Source organism: Larimichthys crocea, chromosome XIX (genome assembly GCF_000972845.2).
Source record: "Larimichthys crocea isolate SSNF chromosome XIX, L_crocea_2.0, whole genome shotgun sequence".
Lineage (NCBI taxonomy): Eukaryota > Metazoa > Chordata > Actinopteri > Sciaenidae > Larimichthys > Larimichthys crocea.
Genome location: NC_040029.1, coordinates 2246377 through 2260006, shown reverse-complemented (window position 1 = coordinate 2260006; position 13630 = coordinate 2246377). Strand labels below are relative to the sequence as shown.

At 42.5% G+C, this 13630-nt stretch overlaps 1 protein-coding gene across 3 annotated transcripts in view; it reads left to right on the top strand.

The window, feature by feature from the left end:
- The window catches only part of LOC104936900 (helix-loop-helix protein 2), a 38518-nt gene extending 25873 nt beyond the window's left edge, over positions 1-12645 (top strand). Inside the window, exons 3-4 of one of the 3 annotated variants that reach the window (XM_027291689.1) lie at positions 10508-10951; positions 11748-12645. In XM_027291689.1, coding sequence (XP_027147490.1) covers positions 11793-12164 — 372 coding nt within the window. In that variant the 5' untranslated portion in view covers positions 10508-10951; positions 11748-11792 and the 3' untranslated portion in view covers positions 12165-12645. Of the gene's footprint in view, positions 1-10199; positions 10952-11747 lie in introns of those variants that run through there. The other 2 variants (XM_010752996.3, XM_027291690.1) reach the window with 2 other exon arrangements.
- Positions 12646-13630: the final 985 nt, after the last annotated feature.

Sequence of the window (13630 nt, the reverse complement as noted above, 5' to 3'; positions counted from 1 at the left end):
CTGTATTGAAACCTGACATAGGAAGGCATAAATCGGATAATGCAACGGCCGGGATAATGAACAATATCAGGTGACATATCGACGTTGTCATGCACAGCCCATAATGAAACATAAATGTGGTGTTAGGTTTGAATTGGTACACCCATGCAGGAGCAGGCACACAGCTGCAAACATGTTTTTTTTTTTTGTCCTTTCACTGCTTTATCCAGCGTGGAGGAGAAGTTGTGAAAGCAAAGGAGACGTGCACTTTTGAAGCTGGACCTTGGACAGCTCTCCACTCAGTCTCAATGGCTGCTCTGTGCTGTGTGTTTACATATGGATGTGTTCACATATGTGTGTGTGTGTGTGTGGTGAACTTCCGCTCTCTTTTTCCCTTTAGCCTTATCACACCAGTAGCCATGGCAACCATTCTGATCGATCAGTTCCATCTAATACCAAATGTTTCTCCAAACCAAAAAAATTAAACAATCAGGCCGTCGTCAGCGACTCGCCGGCGATGTGACAGCTCCAGCAGAGGAGTTAGTCTGTCAGTCTGATTGCACAGTGGAAAGACGGTGAATTCAGGTCAATACATTTCAAATTATTATTGTCCTGTGCTAGAAATGTGCTTTACTGACAAACTATCCAACTATATTACAACTGTATGGATCATTTATTTATTGTCAGTTTAGTTGGAATTTTAAAAAAATGAGGAAAGACAAAAGAAAACACATCAAAACTGAATAAAAGCAGATGAAAAACACCAATATTTCGTGTGTTTTTGCTCGTGTTATCTCACTTTCGTTCATTGTTTCCTAACTGCTGCACATGTGTTGTCAAATTGCTTCAGATGTTGTCTTCATTTGCTCGCGTTTTTTGTCTACTCGCATGTGTTTTCTTAAGTTGCACTGCGTCGAGCTTCCAGCGCCACCGTCTAATACCAGTGAAACAAAGAAAATAAAATCGAATGCAGACTTTGGTGGCTGCCCAGCAGCTGGAGGGGGTCTTTGGGTTTATGTGACGAGGAATATGTCACGTTTACTTTATGTCAACAGCCATGGATAGCTGGTCAGGGTTCAGGGTTCACACTGTGATATTTCACCATGTCTCTGCTCCCCGAAACTCACTGTTTTTATCCAGAAGCTATGCGGCCTCTGTGTCGGCATCTTTTTATGTCTTTGTGTGTGTGTGTGCGTGCAGAGTGGAAGACAGACAAACAAAAGTGGAATCAAACACACAACGCAGAGAGGAAGAAGTGCAGAAGAGGGAACGAGAGAGTGAGAGAAAGGATGAATGAAGAGAAAGCTTATTACCAGAAAACAGATGGCCCCCCAATTCACAGTGGCCCCACGGGGACCTGGAGGGACAACTCTTTGCACCTCCGGGTTACCAGCGCTGCAGAGAGGGGTGGGGCACTTAAACACGACTCTGTGTGTGTGCACTTTTGTTTGTTAACTTGTAAACAAAAAGCAAATTTGTGACATCTCTGGCATGGTGCCATTCGTACCTCGATGCGGTTTTAAGATTTCCCATGAGTTCGTGCTTAAAGACTATTTGATCTGCGGTTTTGTTACATCTGAAAATGGATCCCCAACAACTCAGCGATGCCACGATATTGCCTTCCGAGGAGGAGTTATGTTTTCCACTGCGGCTGCTGTGAAAATCACCGAACTTGCATATCCAAACCAGCGGAATAATCCCTTTAAGAAAAAAACCCACACACGTGCACACACACACATATTTGGCATCACCTTTTATTTCATCAAACCCATCAGTCAACATCATCGCTGGACGAGCTAATGTCACAACATCCGTAAAATGAGATCTCACACGCGCTCAAACATTCACACCCTTTGAGTCTATGTGTGCATATGCAACTGTACGAGTGGACACACACTCACACACACACACACACACACAGATGACAGGCAGTGAGTGGAAATGAAGGATTTGGAGTTCTATCCCGTTACATTATGCAGCAGATGGCGTTCAGGCCAAGCCCGGCCAGGCCTCTCCCAGGAGAGAAAGAGTGAGAGAGAAAGAGGGGAAGAGAGAAGATGGGGGAGGTGTAGAAAGAGGGGTGAGGGACAAAGCTGTTGTCTTTTTTTTTTTTTTTTTTTTTTTTTTTTGCGTGAACGCACGTGTTTGTTTCCTACTCCCTTTTGGATCGCCTGTGGAACAGAATCCTCGTTTCCTCTCCTCTCTCCTCTCATCTCCTCTCCTCTCCTCCCTCCTCCTGCCCAGCTGAGGCTACACCTGAGCCCAGCCAAGGAGGCCTCGACCCCAGCTGACCCGCCGCCAAGAGGAAAGGAAGCAGAGGACAGAGGCGGGGAAAAGGTGAGAGTGGAGGGAAAGGAAAGCATCGCGGTGAAGCTGAAGCTGCAGGTAAAGTGCTGTCGGTGTGTGTTTGTGCTCGGGAAAAAGTTGCATTTGCGTTTATTTCACAGATTTCTGTCTAAAAAAAAGGAAGCTGATTATGACTCCGTCACTAAAGCAGCTGTACACCTCGACTAATTTGAACAAAATTCACTCACACATGCACCGCAGTTGACTTGATCAAATGCCACAATCAATACGCACACACACACACTGATAGACACACACATACGTAGGGCCTGTTAAGTCCCCCCAGATCTTTGCCCCCGGCGCTTTTTGTTTTGTGTTTTCCGAATTAATTGAGCCAACGCTCAAGTGTAGGTCCAGATGTCACTGCGACCTGTGGGGATTATTAGAAATCTGTTTCCCTCATTGTTTATGTGGACCCCTTCAAACCACAACGCCTCGCGCTCTTCCCGCTGAAGTTTCTGGGAGAATCAAGCCCCAGACCAGATTGTTAATGTCCAAAATAACAGTCTCCAGCTCCAAGAACGGACACAGAGTCTGAATATCGACATGTGGGACATTCTGGGACTTTTCTGTCCCGCCTCCAATGACCATACTCTGTGCCCAATGACCACCAGGGGCCCCCTGATGCCCTCCTGGTTTGGCCCGAGCAGCGCCACGCTCCTTGGCAGAGCTCTGGGCCTAATGAACTCATCAGCCAGCTGGAGGCGCTGGATGGAGGGACATGGGCCACTTGGGGGAGGCTAGAGGGCCAGAGGGAGACAGAGAGAGAGAGAGAGGGGCAGCCGGCCGGGGTGCTCGGTATGAGCATCGTGGAGGTGTGGAGCGGCTGAGGAGAGCTCACCAACTTGGTAAATTAGGCAGGTGCAGCTTTAGAGGAGGGCTGGAGGCCAAGATAGGAGGGTCAGCGGGCAGGAGGGAGAGGTATGGGAAGCTGAGGATAGAAAATGTAGGTCTGTGCTGAGCAGGATGGGATGGAGACATGGAGGCAAGGACTGGATTTATGACTCTGTGGTCCAACATGGAGTTCAGATGAGCAAGGTCTGATCTTGAAGTAACAATGGTCTTTTTGAGTTTGCTCAACTTTAGGGTCAACTAGTTAAGTCCTAACACCAAAACTTTAAACTGAACTGAACAGAATCATTACTGTAACAGACTTAATGATAGATTTGATTGTTTGCCTAAACAGTGATGCATTCACTTAGTGCTGTACATAGTGTTAAAACAGCACTGCAACTGCTTAGCTTAGGAAGAAACATGAACTATGAACATTTGAACTGAACTGAATAAATTCATTTAAATTAACATTTCCTCTACAGCTATTTTTTTATTATTATCAAAAAGTAACTAATCAACCTCCTACATTCGGTTTGTCAGACTAGTCTGCCTAGTTCTTTAAACGTATAACTATTTGTTCTGAAAACTTCAAAGGTTCAAAGTGAACAAACTTAAGAAATTAAATTAGGTAAACACCGGTTTAGAGGCTTTACTTTCTGTTCTGTCTATCTTTCACTTGTAAGGTAGCTTCCATTAAAAATACTGATCAAGACATTAAAACTTTAACTTCACCCAATAAGCACTTAAGACAATTAGTTGTTCTGAGAGTTGCTGTAACACTGTGTGCTTTTTAAACGTGCATGTCAATGTTTTGTCACTTATTGCTTATATTTTCTTACGTATATCCGTCATTTTGTACAACTAACAAGAAAAATTACATTTTTTAAGAATAAATATGAATGTAAAAAATGCATACACGTGCATTGTCTAAAGGAAAAATCCAATATTTTGGTAAATAATTCTTGTCAGTTGTCTTTAAATGAGTTAGATGATACATTGATACCACTCTCATGTTTGTATGCTAATTATAATCTTCAGCCGTGCTAACTAAGAGATGGGTAAACAGCTAGCTTACAAAATGCACCAGCCAGCGCCATTAAATCTTACTAATTGACATGAAACTCATTTGTTTTGTCTGATGTGTAAAAAAATGATTTCATTTCACAGGGGCCTTGTGCTTGAGTCTTTCTTTAGCTCGCCAGACTAGCCGTTCCCTGAGTTTCCAGTCATAGACATATATACATAGACGCCGCATTGAGTGGGTTGGTCATTGGTCGCGATACGTCAACGGGTCCGCCATATTGGATCAGGCAGATCTGCCGGTAAACTAATACAAGGAAATGGACTGAACTTCATAAAGCGCCTTATTCAGAAAACCCTCATGTCACATCTACATTTCAGGATCTGGTTATTATAGACACAGATTAAATGTTAAATATAAATATTTCAATATTTATCATCACAGTAACAGTGTTACACACATTAGTAGCTGTAAACACTCAGCATTAGAAAAATACATACGTTGGTTTGGTGCTTACATAAGGAGTAAACATTTATAATCATCACTTTAAAAGTTACATACGTTGTTTTTGGTGCCTGTTTGTTTCCCAGATATATTAGTGTGTGTGTGAATGGGTGTATAAGAGACATTAACTTAAAGAACTTTGTAGAAAGGCGCTTTATGAAGTTCAGTCCATTTCCTTGTATTAGTTTACGGGCAGATCTGCCCGATTTAATATGGCGGCGACGTCAACGTACGATTCAGCGCTCAATGCGGCGTCTATGTATATATGTCTATGATTCCAGTCAAAACAAATAAGCACATTCCCCAAAACTTTCTGAAATGGTTTCATACCAAAAAAAAAAAAAAAAGTAAAGTTGACATGACTTTGTAATGAATCACAGCTGACTCATTCGCTGACAAAAATATTTACTTCAAATGCTAAAGTCCGAACAACTTGTAATCCCTAATTCATGAAGAATGCAGGTTGACATGTTTACAGACTAATGAGCGAGTAAAAGATGCTTTTGTGTGAATTGCAGAACACAGCTGGGCCGTTTGCTGACTAATAACGCTTCCTCTCGCTCTCTGAAGTCATCACACTTATGTCAGCATCATCAACAAGACGCTATCATCCTGTTCGCTGCACAATCAACAAACTCATCATCCTTCCTCCCATCTCTCACTGTTCGGTCCCAAGTGTTTTTCTTTCTGCTCCCAGTGTGTGTGTGTGTGTGTGTGTGACTGCACGTCCATGAGAGAGAGAAAGTGAGCACCTTTGTGTGTCCATATGTGTCTGGGTGGCGGAGAACGCGCTGGGCGCCCTGCTGGGAGCACAGATGGTGCCGAGGCCTGCCACGGCAGCGCTCACGATGGCCACATTCTCACATGGGACCCCCAGCTTTCTGGATCCCACACCTCCTGTTCAGGCCTGAACCGACACCCCCCCGCCCCTTCCTCTTCTCCACACACACACACACACACACATAGACACACACAACGCCAGGGTCCAGGCCACTGCTTATTTCACTACTCTGGAAGAAAAGACAGAACACAACACATGGACAAGTTGGCATTCGCACATTGCCCAGAGTGTTCCCCTGTGCGTGAGTGTGTGTCCCAGTGATGTAAGTGATGCAAACGCGAGAAGAGTTGAGTTACATCGCTGTTCAGACTAACTGCTCAGCTGCCACAACTTCCACGTCTTCCTTTTTTGTGTCAAACAAACTGCATTTTCTCCCACTTCGTCTTCATTTTTGCACACTTTCATTTTTCTCCTCCACGTCTGCTCCTCTCCGTCTTCCCTTTCTGGCCTCTAATTTCTTCTCTCTCCCCTCTCCCTCTCCCAGATGCCCCCTGTGGCTCGCCGTCCACCTGAGAGAAGCCTCATACATCTCCTGACAAAGTGACTAATCCTTCCCATTTCACAGCTCCATCCCACTGCTCCCCTGAATGTTCAAAACTGTGTGTACGTGTGTGAGGTGTGTGCGGTGTGCGGTGTGCGTGATGGGTGACAGGTGGGAGTATGTCACACGAGTTCAAGGTGTTTTTTTGTTGTAACAAGCAGCTCAGACAGCTGTGGGGTCTTCTGAGCTCTGACTGATTGGAGAAATAACTCCATTACAGACGCCTCGTCAAAGCTTTAAAATGAGCTCCAGCTACACAGAATTATTTAAAAGTAAAAGTTTTTTTTGCCTTAGCCTGGAATACAATAGGATCCTTTCCAAAAAGTCAGGTTTCGAATTTGCATCTTATTTCCGCAGAAACTCTGTAATATTAGGCCTCAGCTGCATTGCTGATATAAGCCCTGCAAAGAATAATCATAACCATAAATCAGTATACTGCTTCTTGTATGTCTGCCAGTTCTGAATGATTATGGAAACCGCAGTGAGAGGGGACGTCAACTCAGACTAAACTCGTGTTCCTAAAGTGGTCTTTTCAAGATGAATCTCTCACCCTGAAATGGATAAATGAGGCCCACTGTTACAAGTTTGATCTGTTCATTTCAATAGCTTGGAAGGAACTGAAATTAAACGTCCATGGCTGAATTTGGTTTTCAGATAACCTTGGGCTTGAAATATTCCTTTAATGCAATAATAAAAAGTATTTTCGAGCAAATTGAGTTGTGTGAAAAGAAACAGTTGTCAACAGATTGTTGAATCAGTCACACTAAATGAGTGTACAGTTTTTTTGGGGGGGGTTTTGTTGTTAAGGTTACGTGTTGGAGAACCTTCATCTTATTTATACATAGAATAACATCAGCAATCATTTGAATGTCAAATCTTCTCCTTTTAGCTCTGTTTTTGGTCTCCACCACCTCCCCGAGCGAACTATCTGGCTCTTTTGCTGCTACGTGCTCCGTGCGTTCACCGACTAACTGCTAACTTTGTCTCTTCATTATTTGGCTGTTAGGCTGAAACAGCTGCCAGCTGCTGGAAACTGATGCTGGGAGAATGAAAACAGGAAAATCGTGGGCCATAAAACCAAAACACTGAGATGAAAGATGCTAAAAATGTTTCGGAACTAGTTTTCTATGTACAAGTTATCATTTGATTTATTGTTAAATTGATTAGAGGAGCTTTATTACATATGATGACGTGATTTGAAAAGAAATAATTTTTCTTAGTTCAGTTGCTTCAAGGAAACAATCCCAACTGCTCAGCATGTGAGGGTCTTATTGCCTTGACATATCTGCTCATGTTTTTCATGTTCATACAGTCTTGTGTCACTTCATGTGAGCTTCAGTGCATATAAACAACACATCCAGATGATCGAGTCTTTTACCAGCAACGTCATGACTAAACCAAACGTCATCCTCGTGACTGAAACATTCTCTGGTGACTACACCACCCTGCAGTTTCCCTCGCTGTCAGAACATCAGCTGTGGGATGTAATTGCAGCAGGCACAAACAAAACAGCCTTGGAGGGGTCCTTCATGTCTTTGGCCGAAGGCCTTACGGACTGAGGAGGGGTCCGGTTGACGCAGACCACCAAGCATCTCCACTGCTCCGTCTGTGGAGCAATTAGGGTGGTGGCCCATGTGTGTGTGTGTGTTGTGTCTGTGGGCTCCAGCTGTCAGGAGGCCTCTGTCTCCTGGTCCTGACATGTCTCCGATACACCCTGCTGTGAGTCTCTCTGTGTCACACACACTCCACGGACCCGGCCGGAGCCCACGGCGAGCTGTCCGTCATCTCACACACGTGCACAGTCTCTCTCTTTCTCCCATACACACACACACACGCTGAGTTTTTCACTGATATGGTCCTTCTGGCACTGTTGTCGTACTTCTCTCTCTATCACTCCCAGTGTGTGTGTTTTTGTGTGTGTGTGTGTGTGTGTGGTGGCAATAAGCATGGCGGTGGCTGCGGGCCACGGCAAGTCATCCGTGCTTCCCCTTATCGTTTTAATCACCTCGTTAGGCGCAGCTAGTCCCCACACTCACTGGCCACTGCCCCTCCTCTGGAACCGTGCCCTCCTGACCCAACGCCGGTGGTGCCACCGGGCACAGGGATGCATGATGGGAGGAGGACAAGACGAGCGGAGGAAGAGAAAAAGAGAAGCTTTAGACCATCTATGAAGTTACCTTGTAAAAAGTGTCGCAGATCTGTGCCACACAAATACACCAACAACAATAAATCTGCTATTACAGCATTAAAAATCCGGTCAGTTTGACCCCAGAGATAGAAAATCTTTTAAACAACAGAGGTGAGAGAGGTCTTGAATGAAAGTAAAATACGATGCACAGAGTTATTGTGTGAAATAAGCATGACATAAACCTGAGGGGAAAAAGGAACATTTCAAGCCCAAACTGGGTCTGTTACACGAAGATATTTGGGCATCGACACCCAAGTCTCTATTATTAGACTATTTGATCTGAATCTGTTTGCTTTTCTGAGACATCTTTGCACCTGAATGTGTGACAGCTGCAACAGAGTGCAGCAGGACATCTCAGTTCCACCCATAGGCGTATTACAGCCACCTGGATAAGCGCACACATCCAAGGAAAGTGATAGAGAGGTACTGTCTTTCAGTGATTTCATACAAATGCTGGACTTATCCTACATTTATTCGACAGCCAGAGTGACTCTGCAGATGAATATTTAACAGTAAAACATAAAATATGAAGCATTGATAAAGATTATACCACTGGCTGGGGTCTGGTTGGAGCTGCCTGTCATGTTTCAGATATTGATGAGCTCATCAAAGAGACATTTCCCCTCTAAACCTCTCACATGGTTTCATTTTAATGACAGCTTGAAGCCCAAAGAGCTCAAATTCGACATTTTTCCCCCTCGAAAAAGCAAAAAATGATAGAAAGTCTGAAAGATGAAGATAGATCTTTGCAGCATGAATCATCCCGTGACCTTCCTGCTTCATCTTGTGGGCTAAACTAAACTAAAAGTAGTCAGTTGTCAGATATAATAATTATCAGCAGAATGATTTTACCTGGTAGTACATTTTGCTGTCAATACAGTGCTTTTAAGTGTGATTTCCTCAATCATATGGCAGGGGGGAATACCAAAAATATATATGTACATGAAATATCATTAAAAAAAGAGTTTAGACAAGATAGAAAATTATTTTCAAAAAACTGATGCCATGTCCCTGAAAAGGATTTCAGTGAGAACACTTTTATACTTGTTTAAAGGGCAAAATACAAATGACTCCTCTAAAACACTTTCTCTCTGTGTACTTTTTGAAAAATATATATTTTTTAAAACAAAGCATGAATAGTTAAAAGACATTATAGTCTGTATCCAACTGACTCAGGGTGATTGTATAACCTCACAGATTAGTGTCCTATACATTAGAAATCATTAAAAACTCACAAAAGTGACAGCAAATTCACAATATCACTACGGAAACAAGGAACCAAATGTATATAAAAGTTTCATTTTTATCTTAGATGATACTGATATTGTATAAATCATTTCATTTGAATCATTTCTTCTTGACTTTTCTTGTTCTCTGAAAGCTAAAGAAGACACAAACAAATAGGCCCACAGGCTACGTCTGAATTTTCCATCTTGATTCCTCACTTATGTTATGTTATATTATGTTATGTTGTGTTATGTTATGTTATGTTATATTATGTTATGTTATGTTATGTTATGTTATATTATGTTATGTTATATTATGTTATGTTATGTTATGTTATGTTATGTTATGTTATGTTATGTTGTATCTTATAGGATGGACTTTTGACTTTCAAGCCAAACAGATTTTATTTTGAAAATCTTCTCTCTCTCTCTCTCTCTCTCTCTCTCTCTCTGCACTTTTAAAAAAATAAAACACCTAATTTTTGAAACCATTACTACTCACCAGAAGAAAAGGGTGCGCACGTTCACAGACCCACAACACGGACACATGTATTTATTTATTATTATTATTGTTTTTTGTTTTTTTTTCCATCCTTTATCATGCACACATCTCTGCTTTCCCTTTGCCCACTGGTCCCACGGGAGGCAGAGCGCTTGAGGGCTGAGGGGCGTGAAGAGAGAGAGAGAGAGAGAGAGAGAGAGAGAGAGAGAAGGAGGGAGGGAGGAGGTGTGTGTGTGTGTGTTTGTGAGTGTGTGTGTGTGTGTGAGAGGGTGAGAGAGGGGAGGGAGGGGGCGGTGTTAGACAATACCATTCCTCAAATATATTCCATCCCCTCCGTCCCTGAAGTGAGCCTTTATTAGTCGGGATCGTTTGGATCTTATCTCGCATATGACACTCGGTGGAAGAAAGACTGGAGGAGGAAAAGAGAGAGAGGCGGATTATCTGTGAACTGCCTTCCGATCCGTTGATTCCTGACACGGGGAGAAGCTCGCTTATCTCGCCCCTCTTTATCTCCATCTTCCACAGGCTGGATGGACGAGTAGCCCTGGCTGCACTTTCTCCACTATCTGCCCATCTCGTCTTTTGTCTCCCTCATCGCTGGGATCACACGAGGGGGGCCTGACTGATCCCTGCTCACATCATCATCATCATCATCATCACCTACCTTTTTTTTTTCTTTTCTTTTCTTTAATTTTTAATCGACTGATCATCTCTAAGACTTCGGGACTGTTTTGATCTGCACAAACATTTTCCTTCTCTCGAGCCTCTTGTGTGATTCCCATGCAAGTTCGCAGCTGAAAAAAGTAAAACTATTTTTTATTTTTTATTTCTTTGGGCATTTTTCGTTTCCTTGAGACTGAAGCTTCACCTCTGTGACATCTGATGGTTGTTTGTCCCGTGGAATATGAGTTAATTTGGAGTTTCTAAGTTGCTCTCCACATTTCTTTTGCCTCCAAACTCTTTGTCAAGGTGAGTCAAATGTAAAAAAAAAATAAATCTAAATATATTTCTGCCTGCATCATCTATTTTTCCATCTTCACGTGTGAATATCTGAGACTTTCCTCGTCTTCTAAAACGCACAATAGCTCCTCTGGTTTCATGTCCAGCAGATGTCAACATTATTTTTTTTTTTTGCCGTCTTCTGCCTCCATGCTGTCAACTCACTCCGGCCTCAGCCAAGCAGATGTGTTCATCACACTGTGACAGATGGCCAATTCTGATTATGTTAATTCACATAAAAAAAAAGGGAGTTTCTCCCTCATAACTTACATCACATTGACCTTAAAATAAAAAATAAAAAAAACCCCAACAATATCATTTTAAATCAAAAATCTGAAATGACACTTTAATAATTTGATGTTTTTAATAATCCTTCGGCTCTTTTTGAGGCCTTAGGCTTCCATAAATTAACCATAATATGAGTTTTTTCCCCCAACACATTTATTATTTATGGAGTTTAATATTATTATGCAACAAACGTAGACTATGTGTGGATTTATTAGGGGTGGGGGGGGGCTGGCACCCAAACAAGCAGCCGCTATGGGATTTCTCATATTGGGGCCTCAGGGTGGCAGAAAACATTGAAAACAATTAGATTTAATTGACATTTTGTTCTGATTTTTTTAGGATTATTTGTGAGTTTTGTGTTAAAAATAGATACATTAGAGGGAGCTTATTTAAATTGAGATAATTCATATCATGTTGCACTTCACCTTGCTGTCATATTTTTTAAAATCAGTGTTTTAATAGTTGCTTTTGTCCACAGTACGGGTTCTTAAGGAGGACTGACCGCCAACACCCGAGAATAAAAATGATGCTGAGCCCGGATCAGGCTGAAGCGGACCTCTCCTGGACTCAATCCGACCCGGAGACGATGCTCAACGGCCTCAAATCGGCTGGCTGCACCTCGGACGAACCTGGTGAGGGCGAGGAAAGGGCCAAATGTAAATCCGACCAGCCCCTTAGCCGAGAGGAGAAAAGGAGGAGGCGAAGGGCCACGGCCAAGTATCGCTCTGCCCACGCCACCAGAGAGAGGATCCGGGTGGAGGCGTTCAACGTGGCCTTCGCTGAGCTGAGGAAATTACTCCCCACCTTGCCTCCGGACAAGAAACTCTCCAAGATCGAGATCCTCAGACTGGCTATATGCTACATCTCCTATCTCAATCACGTGTTGGATGTCTAAAAAGTGACCCCCTTATCCCATCCCACCCTCTCCCCCAATGAGACAGAAATGTTTGGGTTGGTAGGTTTGGGCTCAAGCAGCATGCTGGGCGTTAATTGGGTATGGCAAGGTTGGCAGTTAGGGTCGACTGATGACGGGGATTTTTTTTAAAGATGGTGTCCAGAATTTTTTAGAGCTACTTAAAAATAAAAATAAAAAAACAGAAGGGAAAAACTGCACCCACAAAGCGAAATTGCAAAACCCCAAAACAGAATGACCAGAATAATGTATATAAATCCATACTCAGTGCAGAAATACCTCCTAATTGGCTGATATCGGCTCTGTAGCCGAGGCTACCACAGACAGATATCGGTCTACCACCTGTGACAGTGGGCTCCCATCTTGCTTTGACTTCTGGGACTTTAATTAAATCTTTGAGGTTTTAATTACTAACTTGAAATCATTAAAAAAAAAAAAAAAAGATTCAGCCTTCAGAGGGCCCACCAAAATATGAACCCACCTCATCCCCGGATGCTGACACTTTGCCATACCTTCAGAGTTGACCCTCCCCACCTAAGTGTGAGTCCAGTGTTGTAAAAAAAAAAAAAAAGTAAAAGTGCTCCGAGTGGAAAGAAAGCCTCGACTCTGAGCTCAGACCGCCCACTGAACAAAAGCAACAAGCGCCGAGTCGTTTGAGGCTGTGAGATGCAATAATGAGAAGAATGATCATTTTTCCGATGTACAGTGAGGGGAGGATGGGCTGTAAGAGCCCTGCAGGCATCCCCCCTCCATCATAAACCCCACAACACCTCCAGCTCCACCTCTAAAGGTGATGCAGTGGAGAAAATGTGGAGGGGGTTATCATGAAATACGAAAAATTTGGTTTTTAAGAACAAACTTTAATCAGATCTCCACGTGATATTAGTTGAATCCAAGCCTAATGTCATGGATAGATTGACGCGTAAAAACGCAGTCCTCCAACCGCTGCGTCAGTTGGAGCTCTGATAGAAAAATAAAAAATAAAAACAAACTGAGGGCATTGACAGGATGTAAAACGAGATAGCTGCTTTAGATCAGATAGTTTAGATGATGTTTTCCGTCAAGGAAGGAAAAAAAAAAGATTCACTGCGTAAGTGCCACTTATGACATATAAAATTGTGACCTTAATCATTCTTTTTTTTTTTTTTTAAAGTGTATGGAATAATTTATTTAATTGTGTTGAATATTTAAGGCTTATTTATTTATGTTGATATCATAGGCTGGCGTCTTTTCTGTATAAATGTATATTGTTTGTTGCTTCTATATTTTAGGCTGTGAAACTGAACTTGGAAAGTGATGGTGTTCTACTCTTAAAAATGGCACTTTCTGTTGATCCATAGCATAACTTATTCGTTTTGATGTATGTTTGTGTATGTATGTCATTATTATTATTTTTTTGATTTTAATGTCACGTCTATTGTCTGTCAATAGCAACGATAAGCACTTCA